The following is a 22,308-nucleotide window of genomic DNA, read 5'->3' on the forward strand; positions in this document are numbered from 1 at the left end:
TTCAGTGTAATTTGTAGAAAGTTTTTGTTGCAGTATTTGAAGCAACAAGTATATTCTCAATGTGCGTTGGTCCCATAACTAATCAATTCTAATTGGATGTGAATGTTAAGGTATTCGGTGCAGCTAAATTCGATACATATCAAACACTACAATTTCAACTTAAACATAAACAAAACATCTGAAGCCGGCGGAATTATTAATTTTCGCGTTGTATATCCGAGATTTTCATCTTTCAAGCATTCTTCTTCAAGCAATAGCCTGCCCTATTTGTTGTCCTTCGCAATTCATTCGATATATTGAATATGGCTTCGCTGAAGTGTCCTGGTAAGTACATACTGATATTAAGGTGGGTCGGTTTGAGAAATGGTGAAATATTTTACGCCGCATAATTGTAATTACATCCTTCGGAGCATAGTTTCACCAGAACTATACTGTTCGGATAGTCTTCAAAAATGAGTTTCACTTGGCAGCAGTTTCCCCGCCAGCATATTCCCGTTAATACTTAAACCTGCATGACCCATTTTTGCAGCGCTTAGCCCTTCTAACTATTTTATGCAATCCCATGTCAGCCGGATGTACGCAGGGGATTGACCCGATGGAATCCTCATCGGCAAGGGCTGCCGCCTCAGTGTACGAGTTCGTATTTTTCGACATGGGAGAGGCACATCCCGAAGTGCCTTCTCCGCACGCTTCTGGTCCGTGCTGCGATTGAAAAAAACCCCGGACCCTGGTTCTGTTCGGTTTGTCAGAACCGCCTTCATCATCGGTCGGTGTCGGTGAGGTGTAACCGGTGCATGGAGTGGGTACATTTCCGATATTGCTCTGGCCTCACTTTACTACGGGTGCTGTGCGAACATAGCCAGCAGTGGGTCACAAGCGTCGTCGTCGTCGCTTTCTGCGTCCACGTCGTCGGACTATGTGAACCCCCCGAACTCTCCCGTACGGCATTTTACGCAACGGCAGCATCCCAGTCCAAATATTGCCAGGCCAGTGCCGGGAAGTGTATCGCTCTTGCAGTTAAACTGCAACGGATTTCGTAGCAAGATCGATGAGATCGTGGACTTCGTGAGTTGGAAGAGCATATTGGTTGCAGCGATCCAGGAGACAAAGCTGACCAACACCTGCAGCTTGCACAGTTGTCATGGTTACAATGTGCTACGTAAGGATCGCTCATGGAATGGAGGTGGGCGATTGATCCACCTCGTGCAATATAGACCTATACCGCCTGCACATGGCGCTAGTGACCCCTACTTGGAATGCATGGTGAAAGCAGTCAGGTCTGGTACTGTCGAGATAGGGCTATACAACGTGTACATACCGCCGGTTGGTAGCTGTGTCCCGATTAATGGCCAGGCTTACAACCCCGACATAAGTGGGTTGCTATCTGGCCGTAATCGTCTGGTTCTAGGGGACTTTAATGCGCATCACACGTCATGACATTCTCCCATAGGTAACGACCAGCGTGGCATAGCTTTGGCAGATCAGATTGAAAGCTTCACGTTTTGCAAGGTGAATGAGGATGCCCCCACTAGGATTACAAGGAGGTGCAGCAGCTCGCCAGACATCTCCATTGCATCCCCTGATCTCCTGAGTGACGTACCCTGACAAGCCGTCATCTCTTTGGAGTCAGACCACCTCTCCATAATTCTCACCATCGACCGACCCAACTTCATTACCTCTAAGCGCCAGACGTTATCAATAATAAGAAGGCCGATTGGACTGGCTTCAGAGAGTATACCAATCCCCGCTTCCGGGAACTGCCACTCCCCTCTGATGGGCTTGAGGCTGAGAGTAATATCCGAGACATCATTAACGCAGCAGCCGCTCGAATACCTCAAGTGCGGCCCAATTTTCCGGCGCAGGCAGTGGTACTCGCAGATGAGCGTGATGGGATTCGTGCTATGGATCCCGCTAACCCCAGAATTAACTAGCTGAATCTGGAAATAAACAGGGTAGCCAACGAACATAAGCGGAATTTGTGGCTGAAACGCTTGGAGCAATGTAACTTAGGCACCGGTGTAGGCAAACTGTGGTCTACTGTTAAGTCACTCTCGAACCCCGGTAGACGTGATGACAGGACCTCAGTCACTTTTGGCGAAATAACCGTGACTGATCCGAAGAGATGCGCCAGGTTGTTCAACCGTCAATTTATTGTGCATCCCGAGAGAGACAGGGTAAGGAGGAGAGCCATTCGCCGTATTCGTGGTCTCCGAGCCGATGAACAGCCATCACAATTTACCGTGGGCGAAGTTACGAATGTCATCTGTGGCGCCAAATCATCCAAGGCGTTGGGCCCCGACGGAATCTTTACATTAATGTTGAAGAGTCTGGATTTACCTGGAGTTGAGTACCTTACTACTGTCATCAACCTGTCTTGGAACATTTTTATAGTTCCCGATGTCTGGAAAATGGGCAGAGTGATCCCGCTACTGAAGCCTGGAAAGAGCCCGAGTTTGGGGGAGTCTGTGTGGTCGCCAGTCTTTTGTGGAATTTAGGGATAAGAAGTCGAAGCACCGTAGAGTGAAACAGTGAGTTCCCCAAGGTGGGGTGATATGTCCGGCAATGTTTAACCTCTACCTATCCTCCATTCCACCCCCTCTAGACGGCATAGAGATCGTATCATATGCGGACGATTGTACGGTAATGGCATCAGACCTCCCACCTCCCATTGTTGACATCTGCGATAGGTTGAACGTCTACCTCAACGAACTTGCCTCATATTTCGCTGCAAGAAATATGAAGATATCTGCCACCAAATCTTCACTACAAATACGCGTGAGATGAATACGGAGCTGACTGTGATGGTCGATGGAGAAATTATTCCGACCAACAAGTGTCTCAAAATACTTGGCGTCACATATTACAGCTCTTACACATTCTCCCCACATGCCACAACAATTTGCGATAAAGTCAAAAGAAGGTCCTCAGGTCACTTGCTGGCAGCACTTGGGGTGCAGACAAAGAAACCTTGTTAGCCAAGTACAATGCAACTGGCCGATCTGTGGTAAGTTATGCAACGCCAGGGTGGTCTCGTCAGCTTTGTGAAACGCAGTGGAATTATATTCAGAACTGTTAGAATGCCGTCCTCCGAACTGCGACGGGCTGTCTCCTCAGTTCTCATGTGGACCACCTCCATCAGGAGACAGAGATCCTACCAGTGCGAAGACATAAATACATGCTGTTTACTTTTGGGCTGTTATCGCAGATACCATCCAAATCATCATCTTGTGGATGGATATACACCGCCCCGAAGCCTTAAGGGGTAGATCTACCCGATCGAGAGCGTGAGGTTCAGCGTTACAAGAGAGAACCTCTAGATCAAGCGGCATATCAAGCAGGTCTAGGCAACATTCATGCAGACACGGTAGCATATGCGGTAAATGGCTACCAGGTGAGTGTAGTCCTTGGAGAACGAACGCCTTCCATTGCACCTGAAGAAATTGACCTTCCCCGGCAAACCAGAGTAGTTCTGGCTCAATTACGTTCCGGCAGATGCAGCCGCCTCAACTCCTACAGAGCAAGGATTGATGCCGACGTGCAAGTTGTATGTCCAGATTGTAACCAGGGACCGCACGATACACGTCACCTGTTTAACTGTCCAGCCAGACCCACCCGACTCAGACCCAGATCCCTGTGGATGCACTCCATTTTAGTCGCAGAGTATCTGGGTCTTGACACTCAACAGAATCAAGCAGACGAAAGGTAGAACACAATAAACTGTTACAACAACAACAACGAATTTCAAAAATCGACTTAATCAGCGTATGTGCTATGGGGTCCATGCAGCAGCAGTTTCTTTCACCGGGTCTTTTCCAAATTAGACCGTAGGTATATGTGCCGTGTGTGGTGATGACGCAGAGGCCACCGTAGCGCAGAGGTTAGCATGTCCGCCGATGACGCTGAACGCCTGGGTTCGAATCCTGGCGAGACCATCAGAAAAATTTTCACCGGTGGTTTTCCCCTCCTAATGCTGGCGACATTTGTGAGGTACTTTGCAATGTAAAACTTCTCTCCAAAGAGGTGTCACATTGCAGCTCGCCGTTCGGACTCGGCAAAAAAAAAGGAGGCCCCTTATCATTGAGCTTAAAAACTTGAATCGGACTGCACTCATTGATATGTGAGAAGTTTGCCCCTGTTCCTTAGTGGAATGTTCATGGGCAAAATTTGCATTGTGTGGAGATGGCACAAGTACTGTTGTCGTCTACCATGCCAGGGATTGGTTCTGCGAAATCCTCGTTTAGATCTAAATTTTTTTTGTTTCATTTTAGTGTTCAGTATTTTATTTTTTTTATAAATTTCTAATTACAGATGAAGTGCTTCATTTTCCAAATCATATGAGCATAGAGATATCATATGGAAATGCCTTGTCATATTCCAAGTGTAAGATTTATGATCCGAAGATAATGAGCCAAGGATTTGTTTGGCATCAGATTGTAGTGCAGCATAATACTACCATGGGTCTGGGCATAGAGGGTAGAAATGAGATACTCAAATCCCTCTATGAGGCTATTGAAGGGGAGGAGTTCTATCCGGTGGCATATAGAGTAAGTCATTAACCATAAGAAAACTCTACCACATTAAAAAGTGAATTTTTAAAAATTTACAGCGTGGACGTTTGGAGGATCGATTTTTAGTGCGTCAATGTCAGCCGGCTTTGGATAAACTTTTTGCTCAAAATCTTCGTATTTTTACCTCGAACGGTGAACCTATACAAATACAAGTACAATTTAATGTGGCCGAATTTAAATATGGACAAATTTCTCCCATTAATCAAATCACCAAAGCTTTAAACAAACTCTACGATCGCATGGAAAGTATTGATGGAGAGGAGGGCATATTGAACTTAACCCGCTTCGATCAAAACAGCGAATTATTCGATGTCATTGTGAATTTGGGCAACCGTAGTGTACTGGGACGCATATTCGATTTGATATATCGAAACGATGAACGTTTTCGTTCCATAAATGGCATAGTATTGAGAGACAATGGTATAACTGCCATGTCTCCATTTAAATTGTTCAGCGGAGTTGAATTTTCAGTACTAGATCTGAGAGATAATAATGTAAGTTGAATGGTTTTAAATTCAAATTTTTATTGTCATATTTCCATGTTGATACCTATAGATCCAGTCATACATACAGTTAAATCGTGATTTGGAAAATATTAAAGCAGACGAATTGAAATTATTGGGAAATCCTGTAACAAAGTCCGCCAATTATCCCGAATGCTTAAGGCCTATTTTGAAAAATTTCAAGATGCTTGTAAGTCTACTTGATTTTATAAAATATTTTCCATACATGTGTAGTGTTTTTTTTTTCTTAGGATGGCATACCCACGGAAAATCTTTCCAAAGATTATAGACCACCTACAAGTGGCGCCATGGAGGGCAAATCAAGAGGATATAAAATTGAATGGTCGAATAAGGCTGATGTAAATAAATTTGAGAAAAGCAATCATTGGCATGCATTTATGGTGTGTGTTACATAAGTAAAAGTAACTGAATATTTTTTTAATTATTGTTTTGTTTGGTCATATTTTCAAGATACCCGATCCAGAGGAAACATATACCAAGGAAGAAATAATGGATTATTTCTTTTTAACTGTGACCACGACATGCAGTGATATCTATCCTTGCTATTACAAGGTATATTTTTAAGCCATTTAACCTGACTTTATTGGAAATTATATCCCCCCCCCCACCATGGGATGGGGATGTACTAATTTCGTCATACCATTTGTAACACCTCCAAATATTCGTTCGAAGACCCCATTAAGTATATTCTTGATCGTCAAGACATTCTAAGTCGTTCTAGCCATGTTCGTCCTTCCGTCTGTCTGTCAAAAGCACGCAAACTTTCGAAGGAATAAAGCTGGGCGCTGGAAATTTTGCACAAATACTTCTTATAAGTGTAGGTCGGTTGGGTTTGTAAATGGGCCAAATTGGTCCATGTTTTGATAAAGCTGCCATATGAGCCGATGTCCCATTTTGACTTCTTGAGCTTCTGGAGGGCAAAATTCTTATCTGATTTGGCTGTAATTTGTTTTGGTATGACTGACCATTAATTGTGACAAGTATGGTCTAGATAAGCTCATAACCTGATATAGCTTCCATATAAACCGATCTCCCGACTAAATTTCCTGCCATTCTAGAGTGCCCAATTCTTATCAAATTTGGCTGAAAATTTGCACATGACTTCAAACAACTGTGCCAAGTATGGTTCAAATCGGTTCATAACCTGTTATAGCTGCCATATAAACTAATCTTCCAATTTGACTTTCTGAGACTCTGGAGGGCGCAGGCATGATGGACCATATCGATTAATAACTTGATATACACTGTCGGACAAAAAAAGTGCGGTTTTAAATTTTTTGATTGAAACATATAAAGGGTGATTTTTTTGAGGTTAGGATTTTCATGCATTAGTATTTGACAGATCACGTGGGATTTCAGACATGGTGTCAAAGAGAAAGATGCTCAGTATGCTTTGACATTTCATCATGAATAGACTTACTAACGAGCAACGCTTGCAAATCATTGAATTTTATTACCAAAATCAGTGTTCGGTTCGAAATGTGTTCAAATTTTGACAAATTTTGTTCAGCGATGAGGCTCATTTCTGGTTGAATGGCTACGTAAATAAGCAAAATTGCCGCATTTGGAGTGAAGAGCAACCAGAAGCCGTTCAAGAACTGCCCATGCATCCCGAAAAATGCACTGTTTGGTGTGGTTTGTACGCTGGTGGAATCATTGGACCGTATTTTTTCAAAGATGCTGTTGGACGCAACGTTACGGTGAATGAACACATTTCGAACCGAACACTGATTTTGGTAATAAAATTCAATGATTTGCAAGCGTTGCTCGTTAGTAAGTCTATTCATGATGCAATGTCAAAGCATACTGAGCATCTTTCTCTTTGACACCATGTCTGAAATCCCACGTGATCTGTCAAATACTAATGCATGAAAATCCTAACCTCAAAAAAATCACCCTTTATTTGTTGTTTTCAAGTGTTTATAAATTATAGTTTTATTCTTAATTCGGTTAATGCAAATGCAAATTTTGCCCATGAACATTCCACTAAGAAACAGGGGCAAACTTCTCACATATCAATGAGTGCAGTCCGATTCAAGTTTTAAGCTCAATGATAAGGGGCCTCCTTTTTATAGCCGCGACCGAACGGCGTGCCGTAGTACGACACCTCTTTGGAGAGAAGATTAGCAAGGCATAGTACCTCACAAATGTTGCCAGCATTAGAATGGGAAATCCACCGCTGAAAAATTTTTCTAATCGGTCCCGCCCGGATTCGAACCCAGGCGTTTAGCGTCATAGGCGGACATGCTAACCTCTGCGCTACGGCGGTTAATATTTTATCTAATAATGAACTGAACATTGAATTCTTACTTTATAGTTTCTATTTATAATATTGGGTTGCCCAAAAAGTAATTGCGGATTTTTTAAAAGAAAGTAAATGCATTTTTAATAAAACTTAGAATGAACTTTAATCAAATATACTTTTTTTACAATTTTTTCTAAAGCAAGCTAAAAGTAACGGCTGATAACTGACAGAAGAAAGAATGCAATTACAGAGTCACAAGCTGTGAAAGAATTTGTCAACGCCGACTATATGAAAAATCCGCAATTACTTTTTGGGCAACCCAATACAAACTATTTGGCACATAAGGAATTTCAAGTTATTGTAGCGGTTTGTTGTGCTCAATCTTTCGTCCGCTTGATTCTGTTGAGTGTCAAGTTTCAGGAACTCTGCGACTAAGATGGGGTGCGTCCACAGGGATCTGGGTCTGAGTCGAGTGGGTTTGTCTGGGCAGTTAAACAGGCGATGTGTAACGTGCGGTTCCTGGTTACAATCGGGACATACATGTTGCACATCGGCATCACTCCTTGCTCTGTAGGAGTTGAGGCAGCTGCATCTGCCGGAACGTAATTGAGCCAGAATTACTCTGATTTGCCGTCGGAGTTAAATTTCTTCAGGTGCAGTGGCAGGCGGTCGTTCTCCCAAGAATACATTCACCCGGTAGCCATTTACCGCATCTGCTACCGTGTGTGCATGAATGTTGTCTAGACCTGCTTGATATGCCGCTTGATCTAGAGGTTCTCTCTTGTAGCGCTGAACCTGACGCTCTAGATCATGTAGATCTACCTTAAGGCTGCGGGGCGGTGTATATCTATCCACAAGATGATGATTTGGATGGTCTCTGCTGTAACAGCCCAAAAGGTATTGCTTAGACAGCATATAGTTATGTCTTCGCACTGGTAGGATCTTTGTCTCCTGATGGAGGTGGTCCACATGTGAACTGAGGAGACAGCCCAGTCGCAATTTCGGAGGGCGGCATTCTGACAAATCTGAACATTATTTCACTGCGTGTTCCAAAGCTGAGACCCCACTGGCGAGCCCACAGACCGGCCAATTGCTTTGTCTGCACCCCAAGTGCTGCCAGCAAGTGACTTGTGAACCTTGTTTCTGCTTTTGACTTACTCGCAAATTGCTGTGGCATGGGGGGAGAATGTGTAAGAGCTGTCAAATGTGACGGCAAGTTTTTTGGGACACTAGATGGTCGGAATCATTTCTCCATCGACCATCACAGCTCAGTATTCACCTCACGCGTATTTGTAGTGAACAATGTGGCTGAAGATTTGGTGGCAGATATCTTCAGATTTCTTGCAGCGCAATATAAGGCAAATTCGATGAGGTAGACGTTCAACCTATCGCAGATGTCAACAATGGGTGGGGGCCCTGATGCCATGATCGTACAATCGTCCGCATATGATACGATCTCTATGCCGTCTGAAGGGTGTGGAATGGACGATAGGTAGAGGTTAAACAGTGCCGGAGATATCACCCCACCTTGGGGAACTCCCTGTTTCATTATACGGTGCTTTGACTTCTTATCCCTAAATTCCACAAATGACTGGGGACCACACAGATAATTCGCGGTCCAGCGTTTCAGGCCTGGCTGGAGGGACGTGTTGGCGATGTCCTCAAATAGTTTGGCATGGCTGACCGTGTCGAATGCCTTCGATAGGTTCAATGCCACGAGCACCTTTCTATCACATGGCCTGAGCTGATTGAAGCCACGGCAAATGTGTGCGGCGATTGCATGCGAAGCTGTTGTTGTGCTATGCAGTTTTCGAAATCCATGTTGATGCTCGGCGAATGGAAATTCTCCTACGAGGCTCGGGAGTCACAAATTCTGCTTATGTTCGTTGACTACAATGTTTATTTCCAGATTCAGCTCGCTGATTCTGTGGTTAGTGGGGTCCAATTCAAATCAATCCCATCACGCTCGTCTGCGAGTGCCACTGCCTGCGCCGGGAAATTGGGCCGCACTTGGGGTATTCGACCGAATTTCAAGTTACAAAATAAGGTAAAACTTCTCTAATAAATATTATAAAAATTAAATAACTTTAAAATTTAGTACAAAGTTGCTCCTCCTTTGTTATTTATGACTTCTCTAAGTCTTTTCGGCATACTTAAAGCCAGGTTCTTTAAAGTATTTGTTGGAATTGCCCTCCATTCATTTTGCATTTTTTCCCAAAATGTTTGAAGATTTGATCTGGATTTCATAGAAATTTTGTCATCTAGGATAGCCCAAAGATGCTCTATGGGGTTTAGATCAGGGCTTTGAGCAGGCCATTCTAATTTTTCAACGTCATTTTCTTCAAAATATTTTTTAGCGGCCTTACTCATGTGCTTGGGTCGTTGCCTTGTTGAAAGATGAACTCCCCTAAGCCCATCTTGTACCGACACATCTTTTTGAGTTTCGGTTAAGGGCTTCATTTCGAAAAGTAATGGTCCATGCTTATTATACCCGCCATCGAAGGATAGGGGTATATTCATTTTGTCATTCCGTTTGTAAAACATCGAAATATCCGTTTTCGTCCCTATAAAGTTATCTATTCTTGATCAGCGTAAAAATCTAAGACGATCTAGCCATGTCCGTCCGTCTGTCTGTTAAAATCCCGCTACAGTCTTTACAATTTTGTGATATTGAGCTGAAACTTTGCACAGATTCGTTTTTTGTCCATAAGCAGATTAAGTTCGAAAATAGTGGAAAAGTGAAGTTCGGTTGGGCCACTCGACACCCATATTTAATTTGGCTTAGATCGGTTCAGATTTGGATATAGCTGCCATATAATATATATATTTTGAGCCTATAAAAGGCGCATTTATTAGGCGTTTTTGTCAAAATTTGGGACAGTGAGTTGTGTTAGGCCCTTCGATATCTTTCTTGTATTTGGCCTAGATCGGTTCAGATTTGGATATAGCTGCCATATAGACCGATCTCCCGATGTAAGGTTTTGGGGCAATAAAAGTCTCATTTGTTGTCCGATGTCGTCGCAATTTGGGACAGTGACTTAAGTGAGGCACCTAGACATCTTTCTGCATTATGGCACAGATCGGTCCAGATTTGGACATATCGGTTGCCATATAGACCGATATCTCGATTTAAGATTTTGGGCCTATAAAAGGCGCATTTATTGTCCGATTTCGCCGAAATATGGGACAGTGAGTTGTGTTAGGCGCTTCAAAATTATTCTTTAATTTGACTTAGGTCGGTCCAGATTTGGATATAGCTGCCATATAGACCGATCTCTCGATATAAGGTTTTGGGTTCATAAAAGGCGCATTCATTGACCGATTACGCCTACATTTGGGACAGTGAGTTGTGCTAGGCTCTTCGACCACTTTCTGCATTTTGGCCCAGATCGGTTCAGATTTGGATATAGCTGCCATATTGACCGATATCTCGATTTAAGATTTTGGGGCTACAAAAGGCGCATTTATTGTCCGATTTCGCCGAAATTTGGAACAGTGAGTTGTGTTTGCGCCTTCGACATTCTTCTTCAATTTCGCCTAGATCGGTTCAGATTTGGATATAACAGCCATATAGACCGATCTCTCGATTTAAAGTCTTGGCCCCATTAAAGGCACATTTATAATCCGATTTCGGTGAAATTTGACACAGTGACTTATGTTAGGCTTTTCGACATCCGTGTCGTATATGGTTCAGATCGGTCTATATTTGGATATTTTATTCTGCAAAATTGAACAATGACTTGTACTTATTAGACCACCCACTATACACGTCGAAGTTGGTCCAAATCGGACCATATTTCGATAAAGCTGCTATGGGGGCATAAATGATGCATTTTTCGCCGGATTCTTACGAAAGGTGGTTTATATATATATACCCGAGGTGGTGGGTATCCAAAGTTCGGCCCAGCTGAACTTAATGCCTTTTTACTTGTTTTCTATATATTTAAATAATATTCAACGAAAAACTTAGGTACTTTGCTACAAATTATTCTTTTTTTTAATCTTACCACACTTTTGTGTAAAAAAAACAGAAATATATTATAAATTTCAATATATATAAAAAACGCACTTTATAATGTCGCGAAGACTTTTTTACACTACCATTCTTTTACATCAGAAACCTGAACGAACTAGTTTAAAAATTTCAAATGTTTATGGAATCAATTGAGGCACTCCAAAATAGGGGACTATAAAAAACGGCAAATAATACATGTACTAGATAAAAAATATTGAGGATTAATAAAGAAGGAATAATAAAGAATTAGTCATATGACTAATGCGATTTATGGTGGAGGGTATATAAGTTTCGGCCCGGCCGAACTTAGCACGTTTTTACTTGTTTTTCTCTGTTTTTTAGTATGCCAATGGAGAGCATCAATTTATGGTGCGTCAATGCTTTGATCAAATAAAATACTTGGTGGAGAATTGCAATCTCGAAATTAAGGTTCCCCGTTTTGTCGCTCCTCCACCTCCCACTCAGTCGACAACAGATTTTTCTCCTCAACTAGTTATGGATACAACGTTGATCTATTACTTGCTCATGGATATAAGTCCCTTCAAGAAGGGCCAGGTTGAGCCTATGGAGTGCATTGAAAAGGCTCTTAATCGACGTTTCAGTGCCATGGATCGTATGCTAAATTTAAATAACTTTCAAGCAACCGAGGGTATGTTTAAAGTATTTATTTTTTCATTGGAGATTGTTTTTTTTTTTACATTTCTTTTAGGCTTGGAGAATATCATAATCAATCTAAGCTCTCCAAAAATTTTATCACGTGTTTTAATGCAAGCTTCTCGTAAATTTCTTTCAACTTGCATTGAAATACGCCTTACCCATAATAAGATTTTGAGCGCCAATTTTCCCAAAATCTTGGCATTAATGGGTAATCTAAAGGCCCTCGATTTGGGTAACAATTGGATACATTCCTTGGATGATGTAAAAGAGCTGGCCGTTTTGGGAATTACTTCGTTAAGGTTAGATGGCAACCCTTTGTGCAACGATTTTGCTTTTTCTGGGGAATACATAAAGGCGGTGAAGAACATTTTTACAGATTTAACAAAGTTGGTAAGATATTAACTAAAAAACACATTTAAACGCATTAATGCAACAGACTTACAACTTCGTTCGTATATTCCTAGGATGGTATTGCTATAACAGCTAAGGATAATTTATCTTCCCCTAAGAATTTCCTATGTGATGTGGCTGGTTATGATTTTGTGGAAGAATTTATAACGCGTTATTGTAAAGCTTTTGAAAACGATCGATATGGTTTAAAAGGTTTGTTTTATTTAATTTGCTTTATTTTTTGCTTTATATATATATTTTTTTTTTTTACAGAATTGTACAGTGACAAATCGATTTTATCCATAAATTGCAGTTTTAATTTGGATAAGATGACACCGCAAATTATGAAACGAATTTCTAAATATTCCCAACGTTCGCGCAATCTCAAAACCATGAAAGAGCCTTCTGAAACTCGTTTTTTTACCTATGTGGGTTCAAAGGAAATTATGCGAGTCATCATGGATCTTCCCCCCATAACATATGATATGTTAAGTTTATGCACCGATTGCACAATGTTTCAGGTAAATATGTCTTATGGGTTCTTTTACGAATCTTTGGAGTAAAAAGAAATAAAAAGAAAAAATATGAGCATACTCTGAGGTGTAAAACAACAATGCATTTTGAATTGCGCAGAAGATGTACAAGGTAGATCTACTATTGAATACGAATAAAAGAAAACGGAACTAACAGATATGCAAAAATTTTGAGTGATTCCGATGGAGACTACCGGTATAACCCAATCTAGCTTGCATAAATTGTTCACCTAATGTGGTTACCGCCTGCTTAACTGAGGCCCACCGTTCCTATCTATTAGCAGGCACTATGTACATAATAACATAATAATTGTGTCACAAGTTATGGGGAAATGTCCTACTCAATGAAATCAGCTAGTTTCTTTTGCTTCAAAATCTGTTATCTGAAGAGTGAAATCACGAAAAAATTCGCGAAAATCGAACATAGTACCAGCTTTATGGAAATAAAAGTCTGGTTTGAATCCTGGTGTGAACATCAGTAATAATGTTAAGTGATTGTTTTCATTTCCACTTACACTTTTCATGTGTAAGTGGCGATCCTCGTCAAGCTCCTGCAGGCGAGCAAGTTCGTTCCGGCCCAAAAGACCGAATGTCGCGGGAACAGGGTGGCCTTTGGTTATTTAAAGATGTCAATAACCCGACTTGTCATATCTCACTGAAACTCTCCGCCCGATGCCGCTGATTGTCCGCGACTACCTTTGCAGCCACTCCGTATGAAGCATTCCACTATACGCAACCTGTGGACACGCCCGGTAGCTCGCAGCTAAACTTCTCGTGACCGCGATGAACACCACATCGACCGAACCTTTAAAATCGAGTCTGTGTTGTGCTCACAGCTATTTCAACAATTATTTCAGAATTGTATAACTTGTCTGCAAATAATGTGATTCTGGGGCACACAGTTCAGATACGGTTATAAATAGTAGGCCCCTATCAATGGGATGTAATTTGATTTCCCATTCAGTGTGGAAAATTGCTTTCAAATTATAATCTTTAGTAATCCTTTAACATTTTAACAATATATTTATATATTTTTTTTTGTTATTTTAAGGATAACATGGTAGTGATTACAGTCAATGGCGTTTATTTAGATCAGGCGCTTAGCATTGTGGAGACGGATATTTTAATGGCATTTACAAGGACATTTATACTGAAACCAATTAAACGAAAAATGGTAGTTGAAATTTGGTTTAAATAACCATACACTTTGATGTCAACTCTTTCATTTTTGACACTTTAGGGTTCCTTGAAATGTGCCACTCTTTATCGAATAGTTAATGACCAGTACTGCATCTACAATCCAACGTCAACTCAAACAAAAATTGCCTTTAAATATTTCAAAAACATGGAAGGAGCAAAGAAAGATGATTTAACTATTGCCGACAAGGAGGCCCTGTTGGTTATGTTTCAGGAAACAACTTTACTTAAGTCAATATGGTGCACCAGGTAATTATATTGGGTTGCCCAAAAAGTAATTGCGGATTTTTTAAAAGAAAGTAAATGCATTTTTAATAAAACTTAGAATGAACTTTAATCAAATATACTTTTTTTACACTTTTTTTCTAAAGCAGCTAAAAGTAACAGCTGATAACTGACAGAAGAAAGAATGCAATTACAGAGTCACAAGCTGTGAAAAAATTTGTCAACGCCGACTATATGAAAAATCCGCAATTACTTTTTGGGCAACCCAATAATTCAATGAACGGAAACTGTATTAATTTTCAAATATTTATTTGCTTAGATGCCTAGAGGAAGCCAATTGGGATTTTGCCAAAGCTTTGGAAATATTTATACAACTGTGTGAAAAGAAGGAGATCCCCGATGCGGCATTAAGGTGATAATATATGGTCTGAGAATTCAGTTTTTCCATTTGAGTTGGTGGTTTATTTCATGGAATAAAAGTTTGGAAAATTTTGTATTAAAATTGTCTGATTTGTGGGTATTGCGTATTTAATCGAAAAAATTAGTCGAGGCTTTTTTTATAGTCGATATGGGGCTACCGTAGCTCAGCGGTTAGCATATCTTCCTTTGACGTTGAACACCCGGGAGAACATCAGATAACATTTCTGTGGTGGTTCCCCTTCTAGTGCCGGCGATACTTGTCAGGTATTTACCTTAGGTAATCAACGGTGCAAACTAATTTACTATGTGGTGTCACTCTGCGGCAAGTCATTCAGATTCCGCAATAAAAATAAAGGCCCTTATGATTGAGATTAAACCTGTATCGGAAAGTACTCATTGAAATATTATAGATAAATAGATCATAGATAGAAATAGATACCGCGGGCAATTAGACTTAGGAAAAAGACTAAGTTTTAGCTCATTTCTCGAAGAGGAAAATAATTGTTACTCGATTGTGGGTATCAGATAAGTTATGTTTACGAGTGTATCTGCAGCACAAATAGTTGATCTGTGTCAAGGATAGCAATAAGCGCCATACAGCTTCGAACTTTTAGCTCCGATCTGCGTGGTATTCATCGTTATGATGAGAAGCTCAGCTGAAACCTATCGGGCGCGCCTACAAGCTGCGGTAGTAGAATGCTCCAACAGAAAAGCTGCAAATGCAGTCGCGGTTATTTCATTTGTATCAAGGAAAGAGACTCAATGAGGATCCGGGCGGCACTGGCTCTTTCTTAAATACTAAGTGCCTATGATGTTACCTCAGCGATCGGTCGTATGGACCGGATCAAGCTTTTTCACCTATACGATCGCCAGCTTTATGAGGATATGTGGCTACTACAATAACATCTGTGACAGATCAGATGTTTGCTTGTTGTACCCATCACCAGGATGGGTGGGTGTATACTAATCTAGTCATTCCGTTTGTTACACGTCGAAATATTCGTCTAAGACCCCATAAAAAAAATTTATATTCTTGATCGTCTCGACGTTCTCAGTCCATCTAGTCATGTCCGTCCGTCCATCTGTCGAAATCATGATAGCGGCCGAACGCGTAAAGCTAACCGCTTAAAATTTCGCGCGGATACTTAATATTGATTTAGGTCGATGGGGATTGGAAACGGGCCATATTGGTTCAGATTTGGATATAGCTCCCATATAAACCGTTCTCCCGATTTGACTTCTTAAGCCACTGGAAACCGAAATTTTTATCCGATTTGGCTGAAATTTAGCATGTAGTGTTCTGTTATGACTTTCAACAACTGTGCCTAGTACGGCCCAAATCGGTGTATAACCTGATATAGCTCTCATATAAACCGATCTCCCGATTTTACTTCTTGAGCCCCTGGAAGTCGCAATTTTCATCCGATTTGGCTGAAATTTAGCATGTAGTGTTCTGTTATGACTTTCAACAACTGTGCCAAGTACGGCAAAAATCAGTCCAAAAACCTGATAAAGAACAATTGCCAAGTTCGGTCCAAATCGGTCTGTAACCTGATATAGCTCCCATATAAACCGATCTCCCGATTTGAATTCTTGAGCCCTTACAAGCCGCATTTTTTGTCCGATTTGGCTGAAATTTTGCATGACGTGTTTCGCAATGACTTTCAACAACTATGCCAAGAACGGTCCTAATCGGTATTTATCCTGATATAGCTGTCATGTCGATCATCCTTGTTCGGTTCTTATAAGCTTTAATTTTTCTTGGTTTGACGGAAGTTTGGTATGTAGAATAAATTTTTAGCAAAATTCATGGTGGTGGGTTCCCAAGATTCGGCCCGGCCGAACTTAGCACCCTTTTACTTGTTTAGTCTATGTGGAACGTACAAACAATGTTTAACTCTTTGACTTTTGTATATAAGAAAAACCAAATACTTTGGGGGCCACCGTAGCGCAGAGGTTAGCATGTCCGCCTATGACGCTGAACGCCTGGGTTCGAATCCTGGCGAGACCATCAGAAACAATTTTCAGCGTTGGTGTTTTCCTCCTAATGCTGGCAACATTTGTGAGATACTATGCCATGTAAAACTTTTCTCTCACTGCGGCACGCAGTTCGGACTCGGCTATAAAAAGGAGGCCCCTTATTATTGAGTTTAAAAATAAAATCGGACTGCACTCATTGATATGTGAGAAGTTTGCCCCTGTTCCTTAATGGAATGTTCATGGGCAAAATTTGCAATTTGCACATGCTCTTACCCCACCTACTTGAATTAAAGATCTTGGGCTTTGCTTTATATATTAGCCTAAGCCTAACTTCCCACTTCTTGCCAAAAAAATTTTTCTGTGGGTATTTTTTTTTTTTTGGGGCCGGTAACGAGTTTGTAGCGTGCTTGGATAACAAGTGCAGGGGTCGTGGGTTCGATCGTCGCCACTGTAGTATTACAATGAACTCAAAATTGTCTAAGTGAGTCTGTAAAAGACTGTCACTCTTACCTAACCTAACCGTAACCTAAAGGAGAACAAAGGCCTATGGCTTAATTTTGTATTCCTGGGACGAACACTGGTATTCAGCACAACGTCTTACACATATTCGACAAGATCCATTAGGGCTTCGTATATCACGAGGTTCCAGAACATGCCAGCTTGAAGAGCACTCTTTTACTGCCGAGTCCGAAAGACTTGCCGCAGTGCGACCTGCCTCATTAGGGAGAAGTTTTACATGGCATAGTAGCTTACAAATATTACCAGTATTAAGAGTTGATAAACACGGGGGAAAATTTTGTGTGATGTTCTAGCCAAGACTCGAACCCTAGCGTTCAGCGTTATAGGTGTACATGCTTAACCTCTGATCTACGGCGGTGCCATAAGCAAACGCTACAAAAATGTAATGCTATTCAAATTTCATCATTAATAAAGTGGAAGTTTTCCACTGAATGAAAACGATGATTTTTTCTTCGAAATATTTTTTCTAAAAACGTATTCATGAAAAAATTTCGATTTTTTCTGTGAAACACCAATAAAGCACCTTTATCAAAGCATAAAAATAGATAATTTAAAAAAAAATTTAAGCTTATCACTTTTCGTAAATTTAGATTTTCTTTGCACGAGGAAATGATTTTCGGCATTGTTCCTTAAAGCATTATCATAGGAAATATGTACGCATCCTAAAATAATCTAAGAACTTTGCTTAACCAATACATGATAGAGGATATAGAAAATCCGACAAGCCGATTGGCTTAACCAATCCATGATAGAGGATATAGAAAATCCGACACAGCCGATCTGCTCTTCTTTATACTTTTTCTAATTTATATTTATACCCATCACCGTAGGATAGGGGGTATATTCATTTAGTCATTTCGTTTGCAACACATCAAAATATCAATTTCCGACCCTACAAAGTATATATATATCGGATCTTTGTAAAATTCTAAGACGATTTAACGATGTCCGTGTGTCTGTCCGTCCGTCTGTTGTAATCACTCTACAGCCTTCAAAAATTTAGATATTGAGCTGACATTTGGCACAGGTAAGTCTTTTTGATGCACGCTGGTTAAGTCCTTGATCGGGCCAATATCCGACTTCAAAATCGTTCAGATCGGAATATATTAAGATATAACTGTCATATAGGCCGATCTGCCGATAAAGGATGTGATGCCCATAAAAGTTTTATTTATTACCTGATTTCGCTCAAATTTGAAACAGAGATTTATTTTAAGCCTCCCGACACCTGACCAAAATATGGTTTAGATCGATCTATATTTAGATACAGCTGCCATATAAACCAATCTGCCGGTAAAGGGCCTGAAGCCCATAAAAGCTTTATTTTTTATCCGATTTCGCTGAAATTTTAAATATTGAGTTGTTTTTAGCCTCCCAACATCCGCCCCAAATATGGGTCGGATCACACTATATAGATATAGCTGTCATATAGACTGATCTTCCAATTTATGGTCTTAATGCCATAAAAGTTCTCGGGACCTGAATAAAATATGATCGAGACCAGTCCCTATTAAGATATAACTACGTATAAAGTAGTGCAGTTATAATAAAATAGGATGATTATTATATTCCTGTTTAATTTGGTTCACATCGGTACAGATTTGGATTAGAAAGAACTCTCGATTTAAAGTCTTGGCCGTATAAAAAGCGCATTTATTATCCGATTTCTTTGAAATTTGACGCAGTGACTTATGTTAGGCTTTTCGACATCCGTGTTCTTTATGGTTCAGATCGTCTTATATTTGGATATATCTACCAAAAAACCAATCTTTTGTTCTACCAAATTGAACAGTCATTTATATTAGACCACTCAATGACCGTGCCAAATTTGGTTGCATAAGTTATCCAATATTAAACGGATTATGACGAAAGTGGGTTTCTATATATACCCGAGGTGGAGGGTATCCAAAGTTCGGCCCGGCCGAATCTAATGCCTTTTTACTTGTTGCGGTATCAGCAACATTGGTTTCACAAATCTAAAAGTACATAAAAAACAGACGAAATATTGACAGTGCAATTTTCTGACTTTAGTCTTTATATGTCAAAATTTCAAGATATTCATGTATTGTTTTATTGTGATAATAAGGTTTGACATGTCTGATAAAAACTTTTTTGTTATATTTCTAAAATAAATAATGGATTTGTTTTTTTTGTCATACATGCTAAAAATATCTTAGAAGTAGTCTTCAAACCAAAACTTGAGATAATGCCAAGACGCCTTGTGATTTATGATTTTGAAGTTATGACGCAAACCAAAACCAGAGACTCTTGAAACATAGGAGTATTTCGATCAACTTTGGTATCATTTAATCTTTAAATTATAATTTTCCTTGACAACATTTTGTAATAGTAAAATTTTCACACACGTTGTCTAGTATGGGGTGCAAAATCGCTCATAGCGAAATTTTCAAAATTGCCAGATTTTGGAAACTGGTGCAACAATTTAAACGTTTTTTTTTAGCTCTTGCACAAAGGGTTACACAGAAATAAATTAATCCCATGTCAGCAGGTTCTTAACAAAGGATTGATCTGATGGACAGCTTCATTGGTCAGGGTATTTAAATGAAGTGTTTTTTTACCAAACCCCGAAATGTCTGTGGTTTGTCGGAATGGAAAAAACCTTCCGAGACCCTGGTTCTGTGCCGTTTTTCAGAACCAAGTTCATCTTTCGGTCGGTTTCTGAAAGGCAAAACCGATGCACAGTGGGATAGAATCGAAGAAAACTAGAAAAAATACGGCATTTGAGAACGGATAGAGATAATTCTTTTAAATTTGAAAGTTGACCACCATGGTATTCCGAAGAATTGTTCGGGCCGCCAAATCAAATTCATTTATGGTCCGATTTCCAAAATTCTTGTTTTGCTCGATAGTGCTTCCTACAAAAAAAAGTCCGCTCTAAGTATAAAATATCTTTATTGGTTTCGCATTTATTTGACTTCTAATTTTTTTTAAACTTTGGCCCGCAAAACGCCCATTCGGAACAGCCGGTACATTGAAGGACTTGAATGCAAGAGCTTTGGGAGTAATATACGAATCTGATATTCGAATTTGGAGATAAATAACTGAGGCAGCTACAAATTAATGGTGAATGTGTCGCACTGAAATCGAAATTTTATGTTCGTTTGTAACCCAGCAGCCAGCATTCAAGTTTTGACTGACTGATCATCGCCCAGCCCAAACGACTAAAGCAGGAATCATGGAATTTTGCACGAATGTTGGTCTTGGGTCTTAGGCACGGGATAAGGCAGAATTTGTATGAGCCTGGTACATATTTGCCCGGCGCGAACGGAAGAGGTAAGAATTATGTTCTTGGGCTCAAATTGAACAGCGTCTGGTATATACAAATTTTGGAAAATCGTATCGAAAGTACGAGATATAGTATGTTGAGTACCGCAAATGGTACTTTCTTTTTAAATTGAACTAGAGCTGTGAATTTTGGAACCTAGGCACTAGAAGAGTTTTTGAAAATTTGTACATTTAGGTACTAAAAAAAGTACTAAAAAGGTACGAAATGGTTGAACTTTGTACAGAGCGGATGGATAGAGGTGGAATTTTTAAATTTGACTTGAGAGACATCTATTGCAAAGGGATGAGGGTGAAAAGAAAAAATGAAACAATTAAAAACGTGCTAAATTCGGCCGGGCTGAAACTTATATACCCAACACCATTTGTCGAGATCTTTTCCCGTATCTCTTTTTGGACAAACAAATGATCAAAGTAAAGAATTGCTATGCTATATCAAGTTATGGTCCAATTCGGACCATAATTGAATTAAATGTTGGAGTAGAAGCCGTTGTACAAAATTTCAGTCAAATCGAATAACAATTGCGTCCTCTAGAGGCGCAAGAAGTCAATACCCCAGATCGAGTCATATGACAGCTAAATCAGGTTATGGAACGATTTCAACCATACTAAGTTGTTGGAAATCATAACAAAACATCTTGTGCAAAATTTCAGCCAAATCAGATAATAATTGCGCCCTCTAGAGGCTCAAGAATTCAAGATCCCAGATCGGTTTAAATGGCAGCTATATCAGGTTTTGGACCGATTTGAACCATACTTAGCACAGTTGTTGGAAACATGTCACGCAAAATTTCAGCCCACTACATGTATATATATATATATATATATGATATATATATATATATATATATATATATATATATATATATATATATATATATATATATATATATATATATATATATATATATATATATATATATATATATATATATATATATATATATATATATATATCACATATATATATATATATATATCGGGTTATGAGTCGATTTAAGCCATACATAGCACAGTTGTTGGAAGTCATAACGGAACACGTCATGCTAAATTTTAAACAAATCGGATAATAATTGCGCCCTCTAGAGGCTCAAGAAGTCAAGACCCCAGATCGAGTTATGTGACAATTATATCAGGTTAGAGACCGATTTTAACCATAATTGATAATAATTGCGCCCTCTTGGGACTCAAAAAAACAAGACCCCAGATCGATTTATATTACAGCTATATCAGATTATAGACCGATTTTAAACATACTATGCACAATTGTTGAAAATCATAACAAAATACATCGTGTAAAACATGGACCGATATGGCCCATTTACAATCCAAACCGGCCTACACTAATAAGAAGTATTTGTGCAAAATTTAAAGTGCCTAGCTTTACTCCTTCCAAAGTTAGCATGCTTTCGACAGACAGATGGACTGACATGGCTTGATCGATTTAAAATTTCTTGACGAACAAGGATATATATATTTTATGGGGTCTTAGACGAATATTTCGAGGAGGTACAAACGAATGATGAAATTAGTAGACCCCCATCCTATGGTGAAGGGTATAAAAATTGTACTGGTGACGGGAGAAAACGTACGTTTAGTACCGCAATTGGTACCATTTGGTACTTTCTTTACAGATGGAGCTAGAGGTCTGAAATTTGGCACGCAGGTACAACTAAGAAATATGTGATGGATGACTAAATTATCTATTCAAAAGTCGTACATTTTGGTACCA

The 22,308-nt window shown here is 39.8% G+C and overlaps 1 protein-coding gene across 1 annotated transcript; it reads left to right on the forward strand.

The window, feature by feature from the left end:
* The first annotated feature begins 140 nt into the window (after positions 1 to 140).
* LOC106087342 (nuclear RNA export factor 2) lies at positions 141 to 14,856 on the forward strand. Its single transcript, XM_013252355.2, has 13 exons — positions 141 to 324; positions 4,309 to 4,544; positions 4,607 to 5,062; positions 5,124 to 5,261; positions 5,323 to 5,472; positions 5,543 to 5,644; positions 11,695 to 12,001; positions 12,062 to 12,399; positions 12,474 to 12,612; positions 12,673 to 12,920; positions 13,984 to 14,106; positions 14,173 to 14,378; positions 14,674 to 14,856. The coding sequence occupies exons 1-13, from the start codon at positions 303 to 305 to the stop codon at positions 14,768 to 14,770; spliced, it is 2,562 nt and encodes an 853-aa protein (XP_013107809.2). The 5' UTR covers positions 141 to 302; the 3' UTR covers positions 14,771 to 14,856.
* Positions 14,857 to 22,308: the final 7,452 nt, after the last annotated feature.

This window comes from Stomoxys calcitrans, chromosome 1 (genome assembly GCF_963082655.1).
Source record: "Stomoxys calcitrans chromosome 1, idStoCalc2.1, whole genome shotgun sequence".
Classification (NCBI taxonomy): Eukaryota; Metazoa; Arthropoda; class Insecta; order Diptera; family Muscidae; genus Stomoxys; species Stomoxys calcitrans.

Bases quoted from the DNA above. Each gene is read 5' to 3' on its own strand.
- LOC106087342 (XM_013252355.2), top strand. From the start codon at position 303: ATGGCTTCGCTGAAGTGTCCTG. The intron at 5,645-11,694 runs GTATATTTTTAA...TCTGTTTTTTAG, and splicing joins TCTATCCTTGCTATTACAAG to TATGCCAATGGAGAGCATCA. The intron at 12,613-12,672 runs GTTTGTTTTATT...TTTTTTTTACAG, and splicing joins CGATCGATATGGTTTAAAAG to AATTGTACAGTGACAAATCG.